General features: G+C 62.7%; 2 protein-coding genes across 2 annotated transcripts; both read left to right on the forward strand.

Annotated features, from left to right (window-relative positions):
- Positions 1-642: 642 nt before the first annotated feature.
- On the forward strand, positions 643-2,206 carry BESB_046280 (uncharacterized protein; the record flags this gene model as incomplete). Its single annotated transcript, XM_029363079.1, has 2 exons — positions 643-2,065; positions 2,106-2,206. 2 exons carry the CDS (start codon positions 643-645, stop codon positions 2,204-2,206), a joined length of 1,524 nt encoding a protein of 507 aa, XP_029220445.1.
- Positions 2,207-2,565: 359 nt separating this feature from the next.
- Positions 2,566-16,144, forward strand: BESB_046290 (uncharacterized protein; the record flags this gene model as incomplete). The annotated part of the gene is made up of 5 exons (XM_029363080.1): positions 2,566-2,817; positions 3,248-4,635; positions 4,987-14,395; positions 14,553-14,651; positions 15,164-16,144. The coding sequence occupies 5 exons, from the start codon at positions 2,566-2,568 to the stop codon at positions 16,142-16,144; spliced, it is 12,129 nt and encodes a 4,042-aa protein (XP_029220446.1).
- Positions 16,145-17,730: the final 1,586 nt, after the last annotated feature.

A 17,730-nucleotide genomic window follows, 5' to 3' on the forward strand; every position in this document is an offset into this window, starting at 1 on the left:
GGAAGCTGCAGGAGACACGGAAGCACTTCCGGTCTCCACCGCTGGAGACTCTGTTCACCGCTTAGTCCCCTCACGCTGTGGAACTAGACCCGCCTAAACTCCAGACAGAAAGCCCTAGCACTATATTCACGAAGCAGCTCGAACACTTACACATGAACCGTGCGTGTAGGAAAAATTGTTAGTTTTAATAGAGAGAGCCGCACACGGCCTACAGGGGCATCCCTTCGATTGCTTTTAAAGTCTTGCTATCGCTAAAGGGACTACAAAGCCATGAGCACCGAAGCAACAGCTTTCTTCATTATTTTGTCAGTCATGCTCCTTCGCCAGTCTTCATGTCCCTCCACGGTAGTCGTATGCAGCCCTACCACGAGCCTCAGGGTGACACATACTGTCCACGCTGTAAGTTTCTGTGGCTGGCACGCCCAGCCAACCTCCTAACCCCTCGTAAGTGGGAGCAACCGGACCTAGCCCGCCTTCTAAAAAAGTTTGTGATACCGCCGCCAGTCCCTCGCCAATCCCTCCTGTGCGGCCACACCTCGATGGATGCCGGCTGCCCGTCGATCGGCTGTTCCCGCGCAGGCAGCCGTCCATCCAGACTGAGCGCCGAGGAGGGGAGGAAACCGTCGATATAGTCTTTGCGAGATGCAGACTCCGGGGGGAGAGGAAGGCGTGCGAAGTTGCACCAGCAGCAACGGCGAGGGGGGCAGCCGATGCCGCTGGTGCGATGATGCGCACGGCAGCTCGGCGTCTTCTGACGACGGCCGGTCGTCCGGCGAGCAAGGCGACCCTCGCGAACTGGATCTCGTTCGGTCAGCCGCACAGGCGATGGTATCGGTGTTCACAAGCCATCCGTTAGCTCCATTTGGGTCACCAACTGTCTCGGTCTTTTCGCCGCCGCAAACGTGTACAGGAGCGGAGAAGCGGACGCTCCTCCGAATGCATCAGCAGGCTCTCCTCGCTCTCTCTAGTCCAACAGCCTCGATTTCGCCGCGGCCCCTTGCATCGCTCCCCAGGTCGCCGCAGCGTCAACAAGGCTGCACAGGCAGACACGCTCAAGCCAATCGCTGTCATGGGAGGATGCCTGCGATCAGTAAACGCCCCAGTCGTGCGCAAAGGCGAACCCGAGGTGAGCGAGGCCCTCCAAGTCGACTACGCGAAAGCGCGAGCGGCAGCTGGTATGAAATCGAATCCGACCAGGAGCAAACGCTCTGTCCAGCACGAACAAGGAGAAGCAGCGAGGCGCCTCGCACCCTGTCGGCGTTTGAACGGAATGCAGACTCCTCGATTTGGGGAGACAGCTGGGCGGCCAGGCCCTGTCTGCCCCAAGCGTGCAGGAGCTGCGGGGACAGCCCCTGCTCTTCGGCTGCGGCGCGGGCGCAGCTCCTCGAGGGCCCTTCTGCAGCGTCATCCTCCGCCGCAGAGCTGTTTATGTCCTGCAGCAGGTGTGGATACAGTCACTCAGAGGGGAACGCCAGCGGCCCTTCAGGGAGCGACAGTCCTGCGTGCAGTCCGAGCTGCAGCACCAGCGTCACTGAGACAGCTCGGGGAGCAGGAACGGGACTAAACGCTCGTAATTCAGGTGATGAGGAAGGAAACCTGCGACCGAGTCGCGGGCGTGTCTCGCCTGTTCAATCGGGTCGACGGAGGCCAGCAACCGACCGGGCCCCAAGGGCGCGCAGCCCCCGTCCGGCTCCTCGACCGCGTTCGCGGGGGCGCGCGAGGCCAGACTGGGTGACTCCGACGCAGGAGGTCGATGCAGAATATGCAACGCCATGTGAGACTCCACTGGATGCGGACTGTGCAGGAGGGCCGGCTGCCGCCACAAACCTGATTAACATCTCGTCAGTGACCAGCTTTCCGGGCTCTCTGGAGAGCCGCCCTGAGGCAGAGACCCTGGTCAGCGAGCGCTGCCCCGTGCACTCTCGGGTGGAATCTCTTCGTGGAGACGGCAGGCATACCGGCTCGACGCCAGCCGCCGAGAAGGCGATCGCGCCCAAGTCGCCGGCGACGGCGCGGACGAAGATCGAGCGCACACAACCGATGGAGCGGAACCCGTCGTTCTCCGGTGAGCACGAAGAGAGCTGTCCGCTGCACCACTCTCGCAGGCACGCTCGCCCCCGCAAACACCGCGCCACCTCGACAGGGGTCGCCCGCGCCCCCGATGGCTCTCCAGATTGCCCCGCCCGCGCTGCACCTCGAACCCTAAACCCTACTAAACAGACACGAACCGCATCCCTAAAGTCTAGGACAGAGAATGGCGTTACCGCGAGCAGCCACGAAGACCGGATAGACTGGAGCCCGGCGACACACCACATCCCCCCTAAACCCAAAGCAAGTTTCGGGCCCCATGATCGAGGCGTGCGGCAGAGACGTCGAGAAACCTCCCGTGAAGCCGCGGCTTCCAATCCCGTCGGCGCCATCTGCCAAGAGAGTCTTGGGGGGGCCTCTGCGAGCGGCACAGAGACTGTCAGGCGCCACGCGTCGCCTCGGCTGCGGCCCTTAGAATCACGACAGCCAGGGGCACTGGAGCCCGACAGGGGGACGTGCGGCCCTCTCGTCACCACAATGACAGCCGCCGCGCGGTCACGGGCCGGGCTTCGGGACCCCTCGCCGGTGACGACCGCGGAGCAGCTTCCTCCGGCCTCGTTGCGCGTTCACTCCACGCTGAGGTCTCGGCGCTGCCGCGGATCTTCAGCAGTTGAGTTTCAAGGAGAAGTCTCTGGAGAGCTCGTGCTGCCTGCAGACAGCCCCGAGCACCTCCTAGCCCGCCTCAGGGAGCAGGAGGACTACGTTTTGGCTCTGCAACATCAGAACGAAGTGCGAACACCCTCGTCGAACGTTGCATGGCCACAGCGGCCCTTCCGCCATGGGCGCCGTCTTTCCAACGTGCTAGTTAATACGCTCTCATCCACGACGAAAGCGGACCTCGTTTCTCTTTTTCGCGGCAGGCACAGCCAGGGGAATTCGCAGTTCTCCGTAGCCCTAAGACCGCATTAGGCTACACCACCTGTTAGAGCGGAGAAAGCGGCAGCTGTATGTGCACAGAAGAGGATCGGGCTAGCATTCGTATCGACACCCTGCCGCGCTCCAGACGCCTGGACTCTTGAAGCTTGACTAGGGTTCGAGAATGTAGTGCGCGGACCTAGGTTGGGTTCGCAGGGCCGGCGCCTGTGCTCGCTTGAGAGGAGACTTTCACTTCTTTTGTAAAAGCGTGCTTCTCTGTGAGGATGCTGCCTGTGTGGCGCAGCAACTGCACGACGATCTAGCCGACGCACAGGAAGCCGCCGCTGCCGCAGACTGCGCTCGCATCCCCCCCAGCGTAGGAGAGGACTTGGAGGCACAGGCGCTACGAGGCCAGGTTGAGCAGCTTCTTCAGCAGCAGACGCAGCGCCAGTGGGAAGCCGAGGCAACGAGCCAGATGCTGGTCGAGGCCAAAGAGGCGCGGGCGGCAGCCGACCAGCAGCTGCGTGAAGCCGAAAAAGCCCAGCGAGACCTCCAGATGCGGTTGGCGGAAGCCGAAAATACTTTAGAGCGTCTCCTCGAGCAAGCGCATGACTCGGAGAGGACAGAGCAGAAACTGCGTGAGGCGTTGGAGACGGCGCTTCAGCAGCGGAGGGCCGCTGAACGCCAACTGGAAGAACTGAAGAATGCGAGAGAATGCGCGGACGCAACGACAGAACAGAACTGCGAGGAGGACGGCTCGGCGAGACAGGCTTCGCAAGAGGCGGGATATCCCCAGGACGCGGTACGAGCTCTGAAAGAGGGGCTGCAGACAGCGCATGCAGGGGAGACCGGGACCGAAGCACGACTAGGCCAACTCGAAGGGGAGATCGCCAGGTTGGAGGCCAAGCTGGCGGCTGCAGTTCGCGAGAAGGAACACGCTCTAGAGGCCGTGGAGCAGCACCGATATCTCCTTGAGAAGCAACGCAAGCTCTGCCAGGTTTTGCGGCACCAACTCGCGAAAAAAGCCCTCGATTTGAGCAAGAGCGAGCACCGCCAGAGGCGCCGCCTCTGGAAGGCCGCAGAGGAGCAAAAGGCGATGGCGGCGCGCCTGCAGCAGAGCGACGCCCGCCACGAGCGGAATTTGTCCGCGTACCGCCAGCGCCTTGAGCAGCTTGAGCGGCGGCTGATGGTCAGCGAAGAGACGCTGCAGAGGCAGACCGAGAGCCTGGCGGCTGCCCAGCTAGCAGATGCTCAGCAGCGTTGCACGCGTGAGGCGGAGCGGTATGACCGGCAGATGTCTCGAGAGAGGCATGCACTTCAGTGCGAGGAGATGCGGCAGCGCCTGGGTTCGCTGGAGAAGCAGTGGCAACAAGAAGAAGAGCACATGCAACAGCTGGACTTGCAGCATGCGGACGCACTCCTCTCGCGCCAGGAGTTGTCTGAGCGTCACCTTCGGCGCGAAGAGGAACTCGAGGCTCATCTGGAGGCTGAGCGGGCTTCTCGCCTTCGATCTCGAGAAGTCCGCAGCCTGATGGAGGAAGACCTCGCAGAGCTTCTGAGGAAACAAGACTCAGTTCGCCGCCAGCTCGAGAAGCTCAGACGTGCGGAACAAATCCCACAAGCGGATAGAAGCCGCACAGCAGACTTCGCCTTTTACCAATTTGACACTAGTGCGCATGCAGGAGACGCAAGGTGCGCCCAGATACTCTCCACGCACCCATTCCGGTCAAGCTGTCGCGCATCTCTGCGCTTCAAATTGCCTCACTAAGCTCCTCGCAGCACGTTGTAGAAGACAGCTCTACATTCAAGGCAGTCGCACCTGCACACGTGATACAACTCGGAGGCCCGAACTCCGCGGAAGATACAGACGCGCCACCAGGAGCTGACGGATCGCTCACATGCTTGAGCTTTGAGAGTGTTGTCGGCAGGTGCCTTGACAGACGATCAAAAGCAGAAAGCCCCGACTTTGCCGAAACGCAGGGCGCCTCTCAGTCGCTTGAGCAGTCGGTCTTCTTGCCTGTGCTTCTCTCTTTGCGCCGGCAGCACTCCCCCGAAAGAGAAGAGAGTTGCGTCTCAAGATATAGTCCTCCATCCGCTCGACCCCGAAGACCTAGCAGCCGCTTCGTCTGAGGACGCTGCATCCTCGACTCTTGGAAACAGCGTCCTCGAACGACGAGATTCAAAGGACGTGTTCATCGCCAAACTCCTGGGCTTGCAAATCAGCTCCGCAGTTGAGCGCCTCGGGGCGGCCCAGTGCCGCGAGCGCGACCTCGCTGCGGAGATCCAACGGCTGGAAGAGTTTGCGAGGTCGCGAACGCCCGCGCCGCCAAAGAGTTGTGCAGACCCAAGCGGAGCTCTCCATCTCCAACAACGGGGCTCCGCAGAGGGACAGAAGATAGTGAAGCAGGACTTGGAGGCGAGCCTGCTGCGCCTCACGCGCGAGTGCAGTCAGCGGTTGGAAGAGGAAACGAAGCGCAACGACGCGGCAAACGCCGTGGGCTGCAGCGAGGCAGAGCGCCTTCTTCTGCGCAAGCAACAACGGGCTCTTCAGCAGCTCGAACTGGAGCTGCGCGCCAGAGCGGAAGCCGCGGAAGCAGCCGCGCTGCAGCTCGAGGACATGACTCGTCGGGTAGAAGACCTCGAAGCCCGCCACGCGCGCGAGACACGAGCCTTAGCTGAGAGAGAGGAAGCGCTCTACAGGGCTAGGGCGCGGCTGAGCGCGACGCATGCGGGAGAGGAAGAGGAGTGGAGCCAGGGAAGGGGAAAACCGCGAGACCAGTTGCAGCAAAAAGAAACCGAACAGACAGGCACTCAGCACGAAGGCGAGCGCGAGAGGCCAATGGAAGATGTCGAAGCGGAGGGGAAAACGCAGGTCGCGGAGATCCCGGCGAAGGTCGAGGCTGCGTCATGTGAGGACGCGCACGTCCTTCAGCTGAAGCACGTCGTAGGCCAAAAAGTGGCGGAAATCGCCAACCTTCGAGCTGCCCTGGAGGAAGCGCGCGAGGCGATTACTGCGATGAAAGCCCAGCAAGAGGAGTGTCAAGCCGCTCTGCGAAATCAAGACGAGGCTCTACGCCAGCAGCTCGCCGCGCAACAAGCGGCGCTGCAGGCAGAGTGGGAAGCGCAGCTGAGAACCCGAGACGAGGCAGCCCGCAAGGAGCTGGCGAATGCGCGGGCGGCATTCGACAAACAGATGCAACGCCTCGAAGAGGCGAGGGAGCTCGAACTGCAGACCCAGCCGAAGAGGCTTCGCGAAGCCGCGGAGGCGGCAGACGTCGCCGCGGAAAAGGAGAGGGAGCAGAGATTTACAGAGAGACAGGTGGCGGCTGTGGTGCAAATGCTGCGCCAAGAGTCGTACGAGAGACGCACCATGCGGCTCGAAGAGCTCGAAGACGCTCTGCGCGACCTCAGCCAGCAGAAAGCTCGGGCTGACAGCCTCGCGGCGGCGCGCCAACGCCACGCCCCCCAGCTGCTTGGCGAGCAAGCGGAGGGGGGAGAGAACCCGCAACCGCAGAGCGACGCACCACCACAGCATATAGAAGCGCTGGCGCGCGAGCTTGCGCACAGCCGCATCCAGTGGCTAGCATCGAGGGAGCGGTGGCAGCTGCCGCACGAATCCGATGCGGCGCCCGAGGAGTCTCTTCTCGCGCCGCTCCACTCCGAGAGCGCCGTGCTTGCGTGGGAGGTTCAACAGAGGAGTCGCCTCGAGGCCGAGGCTGAGCGCGGGCAGGACGCCCACGAGGCGGAAGTCGCCAGGCTCCAGGGCGAACACCGGGAGATCCTGGCGCAGCAGCATGCCGCAGCGCGCGACGCCCTGAGCAAACGGAACTTGGCAGAGGCACGGGCGTTAGAGGCGAAGATCCGCGAAGACCCCGCGAACCTCCAGCAGCTGAGTGAGCAGTGCAGAGAGGCGGAGGCGGAGCTCGCTGACCACCAGCTGCGACGCAGCACGCTGGCTACAGAGGCCGCGAGAGACCTCGTGCAACGAATCGAACTGGATTCCGCCTTGGAGGCCCTGGGCGCTGCGGAGGAGCGTGCGCGCCTGGTACAGCGCCAGCGAGACGCGCTGCGTAGCGACCTGGCGCTTCTGCAGGACGCCAGGGATGCCGCCCATTGCGAGTTTCAGCAGCGCCAGAGAGCGCAGGAGAAAACCCACGCCGCTCAACTAGAGGAAATTCTGACAATTGAGAGAATTGACGCCGAGCACCAAAGCCACGCAGTCACGAGCGGCCTTATTCGCTGCACTGAGTCGGATGCAGAGCTGCACCAACTGGATAAGGCCGAGCGCCAAGCTGCGTACGTGCGGCGGGATTGCCAGCGCATCCAGCAGGAAGCTGATCACATCCCCGCGCAGCTGGCGTCCGCTCAAGCGAACTTGCAGCAGCAAAATGAAGAGCTTGCAAGCGGCCAGCGCCAAGAGGCGGCGCAGGTGGTGGCGCGCGAGTGGGTGCGGCAACTCGAGATTAGCGGTGCCGTGAGGCGACTCGAAGAGGCCAGCGCACCGCGAGGCGAGCTGGCGCCGAGGCGCGACCAGCTGGAGGCAGAACTCCGCCTTGCGGGCGAGGGGGCGGAGCACGAGCAGCAGCGGCAGCAAGAGCGAGCTCTCGAGGGCGAGCGCCTGCAACACGCAGCTGCCCTGGAGACTCTGCAGGGAGACCTGGCCGTGGGCCGGCGCCTGCTGCTGCAGCAGCTTGAGCAGGAGCGCGTCGCCCGAGTCCGCGAGCAGCAGGCATTCGAGAACAGCACTCGTCTCCTCCTGCTGCGGCTTGACTCGGCGATGCGCCGGCTGGAGCCCCGGACGCACGCGGCCGCCGATGCGGAGGGAAGGGCGGCTGCGGCTCTGCGCGACGAGAGCGAGAGGCGCGAGGAGGGCGCTCTGCTGCGAGCAGACTTGGCGGAGAGGAGTGAGCGCGTGCACGTTCTGCAGCTGCTGGTTCAGAAGCACGACGCGCGGCTGCAGTTGCAAGCCGAGATCGAGGCGCACCAGGCGCGCGCCGAGGCAGGCCTGAGGCGGCTGGAGGAGCTGCGGAATGCTGAGGCGGCCCAGATGGACCTCGACCGCCAAGAAGTGGCGGAGGCGTTGCAGAAGTACCGGTCGCTGCTCGACGAGACTGTGGAGGCTCGCCTGAAGCAGCAGGAACGCGATTCTGTGGAGCAACTCTGGCAGGAGCTTGAGGCTCAGCAGGACGCGGCTCAGCGCGAGTATGAGGCTGCGAAGAGAGCGGCGCTTGACGCCGAGGCGCAGAAGCAACATGCCCTCGAACGGGAGGCCGAGCGACGGTGCTGCGAACTCAGAGACAGAACGACGACACAGAGACTCGCCTTCGAACCGCAACTCCGCGACCAGCAGCAGACACACGCTCTCGCGCTGGAGAGGCAGCTGGCCAAGAAGCAGGCGGAGCTCGACACGAGACACCGCCAAGAAATCGAGGCGAAGCTGCTGCTGCTGCAGCGGACTGCGCGCCCTGTCAGGGAGAGGCGCGGAGTCGAAGCCGAGCTGCAGGCGACGGAAGTCGCGCAGAAGGCGGCGGAAGTTGCACAGAAGGCGGCGCACGAGCGAGAAACGGCTGCCATCGAGGACGAACGGGAGGCACGTCTCCAGGGCGAGCGGGAGGCACACAGGGAGAGACTAGAGATCGAACTGCGGGAGCAAGAATCCAATTTCGAGGAAGCGAAAAATGCGGCCATTGCCGCCGCACTCGACGAACACAGAGCGCAGTGGCAGGCCGAGCTTGAAGCCGCTCTTGAGGCCGCGACTCGACGGCTGGAGCAGGAGCTGCAGCGCCAGCACGCCCACGACTTGGAGCAGGGTTTGGTCGAGGCAGCCCGTGCTCACAACGAGGAGCTGCATCTCAAACTCGGCGAATTTTCCGAAGCGCTCCAGTGTCAGGAAGCCGACTTCGATGCGGAGCTCGCGCGGCGGCTCGCGCAGGCGAGCGCGTGCCATAGCCGCGCGCTAGAAGCACAGCGGGGAGAACTCGAGGCGAGATCAGCCGCCCTGCTTCTCGAGAGGCAGCTGAGCTGCGAGAGGCGCCTGCAGGATCACGCCAACCTGCTCCACGTTGCGCACGCGGCGGAGCTGGAGGCGCAGCGGGCGGAGCTGCGCGCAGAAGAGGCGCAGCGTATGCGCGAGTTGGCGGACGCTTTTGCGGAGGAGAAGACCTTCCAACTCGATGTGCAGAGACTGCAGCTTCTCGAGGATCAAAGGGAAAAGCTGGACACGCAGAGGGAGGCGCTTGCGGTTGAGCACCGAGAGGAGGTCGCTCGGTTAAGAGACGAAATCGAGCGCAGAGACAGGGACCAATTGATGCAGAGACAGGCACTCGAAGCGGCGGCCGAGGCGCGGCTTCGCGAGAGGCAGCGCAGCTTTGAGACGCGTCTGCAGGCGCAGAAGGAGCTCCTCACAGAGGTGCAGGAGGCGCGGCTCGCAGAGCAGAGAAGCGAACTGATGGCGAGACAGGCGGAGGCGCTTCGCGCGCTTAAAGACAAGTTTGAAAAAGAGGAATCCCGTCGACGAGACGAGCTGCAAGCGAGGCTGTGCCAAGGAGAACGGGAACGCCTGGAAGCGCAGATGATCGAACGACAGCGAGAGCAAGAGGACAAACTCCAAGAGCTGAGAAGCCGCTTCGAGAAAGAGCAAAGCCAGCAGCTACAGCAGCAGAAAGCGCTCCTTTTGGAAGAAAAGAGACAGGAGCTGCAGGCGCAGAGAGACCTCCTGCTCGCGGAGAACCAGCAGCGGCTGCTGGCGGCGGCCGAAGAGATGGAGAGGGAGAAGAAAGCGCAGCTGCAGATCCAAGCAGAAATGCACGCCCAACGCCTCCAAGCGGAGATGGAACTGCAGGCAGAATCGCAGAAAAATGAAATCACCGCAGCTGTCGCAGCGCGTACCGAGGAGCTGCGACGCGAAGCAGAGGCGACGCTGACGGCGCAGAAACACAAGTCGGACGCAGAAAACGCAGCGGAGTTTCGACGCCGCATGCGGGAGGAGCGAGAGACGCTCGAGCGAGAATTTGCCGAATCGCGAAATTTGCTGGAAGCACAGCTCGCAGCCCAACACGAGGCGGAGCTAGGGGAGGCTCTACTACAACAACAGAGGGAGTACGAGGCCCTCCAGGCTACGGCGAGATGCCAAACGGATCAGCAGCACGCGCAGCAGATGCAGCTCGAACTGGCATCGCTGCAGGCGCGTCTTGAAGCCGAGCAGCGCCGAGAGGCTGACGCTGCGATGGAGGCCCTCGCTTGCCGCCTCGAGGCGGAGTTCGCCGAGGCCCTGGAAACAAAAGAAAAAGAGCTCCGAGCAGAGCTAGAGAGCGCAGCCCAGACCAAGCAGAGAGCCTTCGAAGCGACTTTGCAGCGGCAGCGGGAAGAACACGAGGAAGCTCTAAGGCGCGCGATTGCGGCGCAGGTCACTCAGCGTTGGATCGCTCACGGCGCGGAGCTGGCGAGGCAAAGGGAAAAGGAGACTGCCGAGCTTGAGGACGCGCTGAATGCGGAACTCTCCCTGAGGCAGGAGGAGATGAACGAGCAGAAGCGAAAGGAGCTCCTCGCGCAAGAAGAGCAGCATCAACTCCATCTGCAGCAGCTGGAAGCTGCGCTGGAGGCGTGGCAAAACGCGAGGCTGGTTGATGAACTCCGAGTAGAGGGAGTTTCTGAGAAAAGACGCGAAATGGAGGAAAAACTTCGCATGCAACGTGAGGAGCTCCAGCTGGAGCTTGACGCAAAGCTGGCGCGCAAGGAGCTCGAGCTCGAGAGCAAGTTGCAGGACGAGCTCCTGATGCACCGCAAGAGGCTAGAAGAACGCATGAGGGAGAAAGAGGCCGAGGCACATCAGAGGCTTCAACGCGAGAGGGACGCGCGGCGAGGTCTCTCGGAGCGCGCGCGCACGCGCCAGATTGAGTTGGAGCTCCAGCTGCAGCAGCTGCGGGAGAGAGAGGCCGCCATGCGCCTCGACCTTGAGAAGCAGACGCAGATAACGGCGGAGGGTGGCAAGATGCAAGAAGAACGTGAGGCTTCATGGATCGCGCAGGCCGCTGGGACATTCCACAGGCGCCTTGCTGAGGCGAGCGAGAGCCGGCAGATGCTCACGGAGGAGACAGGAAGTTATGCATCGGTCGCAAAGGCAACGCAAGAAGCTCTTCGCGTCTGTGAGGAGCTGCTCAAGGAAACGCAGAACCAGCTGGAAGCAAGCAAAAGTCAAGACACCGAGACGCAGCGCGCGCTGGGGAGAGGGATCGACAGAACGAACGATCTCTGCGAGGATCTTGCTCTCGCCCTTCAGCAGGTGCAGCTCGCCCAGGAGCAGCTCCACGCAGTTCAGGTTCGCGATGAGAGAGAGATGTGCGACGCTTGCGAGGGCCTTTCGCATCCCCGAGAAGATGTTTGTGTGCAGACATTGCCAGCTGAGGAATGTCGTCTGCAGACGTCTGGCTGTGGCCTGTGCGCCAGGCCGAGTGGTGCAGGCACTGAGGACGAAGGCCTGCGAGTCGTGGCTGCTGACGAAACCGCCCGCGAAGACGAAGAGCTAGCATTATGCAGCCTCCACTCCGAAATGGAGCTGCTGCGCGCTCGTCTGGCAGGACTCGATGCGGAAGAAGCAAAGAATCGCGAAGAACTCGAGGAAGCCAGACAGGAGGCACGCGCGGCGAAAGCGACAGCGGCAGCTGCGACGGCGGAGGCTGAGCGCCTCCGCCGCCAACTCGTCGCCGCGGGAGAGACCGGCACCCGCCTTAGGAAGCAGCTTGAAGACGCAGAGATGAAACTCGCCGCTGAGGAGGATCAGCATGCGACCGCATTGCAGCAGGTCGAGGAGCTGCGCCTACAACACCGAGCGCTAGCCGCTCAGCGTGTGACCGAACTCGAAAGCCTCGAGAGAGAGGCGCTGGCAAAGTCGGAAGAAGCGGATCGCCTGAGAGGCCTCGCGGCCCTGACGGAGAAGACACGCTCCGAAGAAACCGCGGCCGCTGCGGAGGCCGCCAAAGCCGAGGGGGAGAGGCGCGCGCGAGAGCTGAAAGACGAACTGCAGAAGAAAGACGAGGCTTGGAGGCGAGCCGACGCGGAGCGTGCGCAGGCGCTTGCGCTCGCTGCGGAGTTGCAACGGAGACTCCAACAAGCCCTGGAGACGAGGGAGACGCTAGACAAAGACGCGCGTGCGTTGAGAGAGCAGAAGCAGAAGGCCGCCGAAGCTGCGGAGGAAGCCAGGCAACACGCCGCCGAACTCTCACGGCAAATGAAAGAAGCAGACGACGGACGCCGCCTGGCTGAAGAGAAGACGCGCAGCCTCAAGCAGGCGGTTGCCGAGCTCCAACGCGAGCTCGACGCGAAGGCAGCGCTCCTCAGGAAGAGTCAAGAACTGCTGAAGCGAAGAGAGGAAGAGGCGCCTGCGCTGCGGCAGGAGGAAGGAGCGTGTGAGGGCGTTGGATGCAGCGAAGAAGAGTGCGGCGTGCTTGCCTCTGCTGAGAAAGCGGGGAGCGCCGAGCGCGAACCGAACGACCGCAGAGAGTCGTTCCAGGGCGCAGAGACGTATGGGTCAGCGCCGGAAGGAGTTCTGACTTGCGAGGAAAAACAAGTCGACGCCGGCACAGAGGCGGAGAGACGCCAGCTCGAGACGCATCCCTCAGCGCATCGCGCGGGCTCCCACATCGACGAGCAGCCACTGCGAAACGATGCTGAGACGCTGGAGAGCAGACATCGAGAGATGGAGCGCGAAGCACAGCGCATGGACGAAGCGCGGCTGAAGCTAGCGCAGGAAGCTGAAAACGTGCGGCAGCTGCAAAGAGAGCACGCCGTCGCTCGAGAGGATCTAGCGACAGCCCAGAAGCGCCTCAAGTCCGACGAAGAAGAGCTGAGATCGAGGCAGCGAGATCTGGAGAGAAGAGAAACTCACTGTGAGGAACTCCAAGCCAAGCTTGCCGCAGAGTCGGCGGAGTTGAGCCAGCTCCAGGAGGCGCAAGCAAATGCCCGGTTGCATCTCGAAGAGGAGCGCGCCCAGCTAGAGGGGGAGGCGCGGAGTTGTCTGCAGCAGCAGCGGCGCAGGTTGGAGGGAGCCACGATGCTCATCGAGGACTCTCGCGCGACGCTTGTGCAAGAGATTCAACGGCATCAGGAGCGCCAGACAGAGTACGAAACAGCGCGACAGCGACTTGCCGAAGGAGAGAAGCGACTTGGCGAAGAACGGCAGCACCTTGCCGTACAACAACACCGTTTAGCCGAAAAACAGCAGCGTTTTTCGGACGAACAGGAGCGAGCTGCGGCAGACCAGCAGCTCCTTCAGCAGAGCCAGCAAGAGGTGAAAACCCATCGGCAAGAACTGGAAGAAACCAAGCAAGCCTTCAAGATCCTCCGAGGGACAGTTGAGGCGGAGGAGGCAGCGCGGCGCCATCGGGAAGATGCCGCCCGCCATGCGCGTGAGACCGTGGATTCGAGCAAGCGAGGCATCCCCCAGCGCCGCATTCTCGAGCTTGAGAATGCGCGCATCAGCACCCAGCCGTGGCAGGGGGAGAGGATCCACGAGCTCCTCGCTGGGACGGAGCTTGCCACAGCGTATCCTCACAGACCTCGCCAGGCGCCGTCCCCGTCAACGACATCACAATCCCAAGTCACAAGGCCCGCGCCGGCGCTTGGAGGGATGGCGGATGCGTCGTCACGGCGTCCGACAGAGGCCGTCAACAGCGACTTTTTATCCAGCGGTCGCCTGCGTTGCTCCGCGCCCGTTCTCGTGGAGCTGCGGACGCTGCAGGAGCTGCTGCGTCACAAAGACCTGGAAATCCAGAGTCTCGCGCATTCCTTGATTCAGCAGAGGGGAGGGGCTGCAACCCGAGCGGCTTCCACGCCGCCACCCATTCCAGAGAAGCTGCCGCAGAGCCTGCGCACACTCGCGGCGCCTGCGCAGCCTGCGGAGGCTTCGGAGGCAGCCTCAAAGCCCTCCGAGGTCGAGCGGCGCTCTGGAGAACGACCGGTGTGGCGCCGGCCGGCGAGCGACAGTCGCCTGCCTCTAGAGGCCTCGTTCGGGGGCGGCTCTTACACATCGACCGGCGCCGCCGACGCGAGCTTGTTCGAAGGCACCATAAAGGAGTCGCTTCCCACTGAATTGAACGGCTTGGGGAGACTAATGGGGAGTGGAGCAACATACACGGCCACACTCCCTGGAACTCTAGGCCAGACAAGCGGCAGTAACGCCCTTGGAGCCGTTCAACCGCAAGGTGAGGAGGCGCGCGGAAGTCGCAGAGAGCGGCGGCAGTTGCAGCCGTACTCGGTCGAGCCAGGAGACGCGCCGCAGCTGGGCGGGAGGACGTTCTCATGGCAATCGAGACCTCTCGTGCTCTGGGAGGCTCGCGGCAAACCAGAAAACACGAACGAGTCGCAGGAAGAGCTGGAAGTGGGGGAGCAGCGAGCGGCTGCTTCAATTGCAGCGTGTGGCGCCGGAGGAGGAGATTCGAATGGAGCTACTCGCCAGGTAAAAAACGTGATTGAGCAGTAGCGGAGACTCGCGGCTTTGAATATCTTGCGCACAGGGTGTAGGAGCACACCCCCCCCCCGAATGAGCTTATGACCGTGTGCAGCGGCAGGCCCTCATTCTCGTGCCATTCTTGCGGGGCGCTGCATTCCTGCAGGAGGCGGTCGACGTGGCTCGCGCGTTCTGGATCGCAGCAAATCGTTCCGCGGTAGGCGACGCAGGCTATCTCTCGCTCTGGAGCCAGCCGCTGTATTTGGTAAGCAGCTTCGAATCTCGCTTGCTGCCGTCAGCCTTCTCGCGGCTTTCCACAGCAGCCAGCCGCTGGTCGGTTGATAGAAAAGCGGCCTCGGCGGCCCTGACAAACCCCTCGCGAACGCCCCTCACGTTTGGCCAGGAGACGTCGCTATCTGGCTGCTCCTTCCCCCGCGGGCGAAAACCTGCCGCCTCTCCCGCCTCTAATCTTTATCTTCTCAGCGCCACGCTTCGATCGAGCTACGCCACTTTGCTCGCGCCTACCTGTGCGTCTGAGGCGACGCCCGTCTTCTTTTCTCTGTCTGCCTTCGGGCTCGAAGCGGCGCAGCTTCGTCTGCAGCTGATCCAGCCGCGCGCGGGAAGCCTCGGGGACGAGCGGCCTTCGAGAGCAAATCCAGATATGCACGCGCCTCTGCGTTCGCTCTGCGGCGCCGGCGAGGGCCTCCGAGAGGCGCTGACCGAGCGGTGCCTCGGCGGCCTCGGGGGGGAGCGTCCCCTGTGCTGGTATGCTTGCAGGAGTGCAGCGGAGTCGCGTCAGGCGAACCGATGTACCTCTGTTTCGTCAAGAAGGACTCGACAGAGTCTGCGGCTCGGCGCTGGACTTTGGCCCTCGAGCCGCCAGGCAGCTCGTCGCTGCCCACACTAGCCGCAGCCCGCGAAGACGGACGAAACGCATGCAGTGCCAGGTTCCGGCTGTCCAGCTGCGACCCGCCGGGGCGTCAAGGCGCGCTGGAAGGCCGCCAGTGGCCCCGGGCCCTCTCCCAGAGCTTGTCTCCTCAGCGCATGTGCCAGACGCTGCCGAGGGCTGCCCTACCACCCGACTCAGCTTCGAGCAGAAGCCAACAGCTGCCGGGGGCAGGCGCGTCGGCGAGAGCCGCAAGTGACTATGCAGACCCAGAGTTCGCTCTCCGTCTGTCGCCGTCCCCACACGAAGACGGGCTCGTCTGGCTGCACTTTCTCGAGAGCGCAGCTGGATGCACAGTCGGCAACGCCCCGACGCAGACTCCACATTCAGATGCTCCTGCGCCCACGCGTGAGGCGCCTCGCGCAGGCATCGCCAACGCGCCGGTGAGAGCCGTGAAGATGCAGCATGCGACGACGGGCCTGTTTTTGACGCTGCGGTCCGCGAGGCCTCCGCGTAGCCCAAACGGCCCATCGCCTACCACGGAGGCAGGAACGTTTTTCGAGACAGACGTGGTAGCTCTGACAGCCGATGCGCGGCGGCAAGGCGCTTTCGCGGGCTGCGCCGACTTGGTCGGCGCGTCTGAAGGTTGCAGCGCGAGCGGAGATTCCTCAGAAACCACGCACGAGACGGAGAACCTCTTCAACGCAGCGCATGTGCGCCGCGCGCTTGAGGCGTTCAGCCGCACCGACCGAGGCACAGAGCAGCTGCGAGGCTTGCGGGGAACTCCGGACGCGGAGGAAGCGACGGTGTTTGTTTTGATGGAGCGCGACGAGCTAGCTCAGCGAACTGTAAGCGAAGGGGAGGGGTGGTGACGGCGGGGGGTGGTGAGGCTTCTCCGGAGGCGGAAGTGCAGTAGAGAGAACATCTGTGGCATCCGTCAGCGTTTGTCACTTCGAGCGAGACGCCATAGGCACGTGCAGCGAGTCACGAGTGAAGCGGAAGGCAGTCAACTGCGTCACACGCCTTTCGTACAGAAAGAGGCTAACGCGCTGCGGGGGAGAAAGCACGCTTGTAGCTTCTACGGTGTCGTGTGTGTCTCCCGCAGGCGGCTCGCCGCGCCTGCAGCTTCCTACCCGTCTTCAGTAGGAGGAAGCGTTTGTTGAGCGAAGAGCTGAAGATCGCTGGAAAAGCCTCTCCTCAGGAAGCCAGAGTGAGAGGCGGACGCTAGACGCACGCATTCTCGCCGGGAAGTTAGCGTCTAAAATATATAACCGATAGGCTGACACGATGGTCTTGAAAAGCACAAGAGCACTTGGATCCGGTAAACAGAGACCCTCGAGACATGTGGATTGAGATACACAGGAAGCCGAAAGAAGCAGTTGTTGCATGCAGCTTCCTCTCCTCGATTTTCACTATTTGCGCCGGCCAGCGCTCCAGCGAAAACGGCACGTGAGATGCAGTCAGCGTCGGCAGCGCAGGGGAGTGTCGATGCAAGGAGCCCTGCATAGACAGTCTGAGGTCTGCGCTGCCAAGCAGATGCTGTCGTCGCTGGCTCTCGCGCGCGTGTAGTGCGTTCACCCGAAACACGAGGTGCCCCGTGAAGACGCTCCCCCGTAAACCTGGCATCGCGAAATCCACACCTCTTGCGGCGATAGACCGCGGCAGCCAGCTCTTTGCCACGGCTTGCGATTGAGAAATTCATTGTGAGCTTCACTGCCTAGGGAGGAAAGGAACGCGGTGCAGTGGCGCGACTGCCGATCGGGCAGTGTGCTATCTGTGTAGCGTGAGTGAAAGGGAGCAAACGCAGCTCTGGCGCTCTACTTCCGCAGTCGGTCGCTGATTTGGGAACCGCGCACTGCCCAACAAGACGCACGCCGTCTGCGACAGAGATATCGCCGAAAGCAGCCGTAGAGGAGCGGGCATGCAAGTCACGAAGCGAATATGAAAGCACGAGTCACAGAGTTAGTCAGAATCGTGGGTCGCCAGCCACGGAAGACGATACACAGCCCGGGGGATACTGCGGTGGAGCACAACGATGCAAACAGAGGGTGAGGGAGGCGCACGTGCGGCATCGGCGCCCCTGTGCGAGCCTCTCCTTCAGCTCCCGAGGCTGACGAAAAGAAGAAGAGATCGCAGCTGTAACATACAGATGCTTGCACATGCTAGCGCCATGCGCATCCAACCGCAAGGACAGCCCGCTCTTCCGGAAACGTATACAAATAAGTGAAGGCCGCGGACGGCAGCCCCGTACACACACGCATGCATCAACCGTTCATTCTCTTCCTTTCGTCGCCCACAGATCAGGGACCTCCAAACCATGAATCAGCAGAAGTGCGCCGCCGAATCCGCCACGGATCTTCGGAGCACTTCCACGTGGCTTCCGTTGTAACAAAATCGGACATCCGCGAACAGGATGCAGCTCGCAATACTCGGCAATCCCTGCCACTCACACTATCAG

This window comes from Besnoitia besnoiti, chromosome III (assembly GCF_002563875.1).
Source record: "Besnoitia besnoiti strain Bb-Ger1 chromosome III, whole genome shotgun sequence".
NCBI classification, from domain to species: domain Eukaryota; phylum Apicomplexa; class Conoidasida; order Eucoccidiorida; family Sarcocystidae; genus Besnoitia; species Besnoitia besnoiti.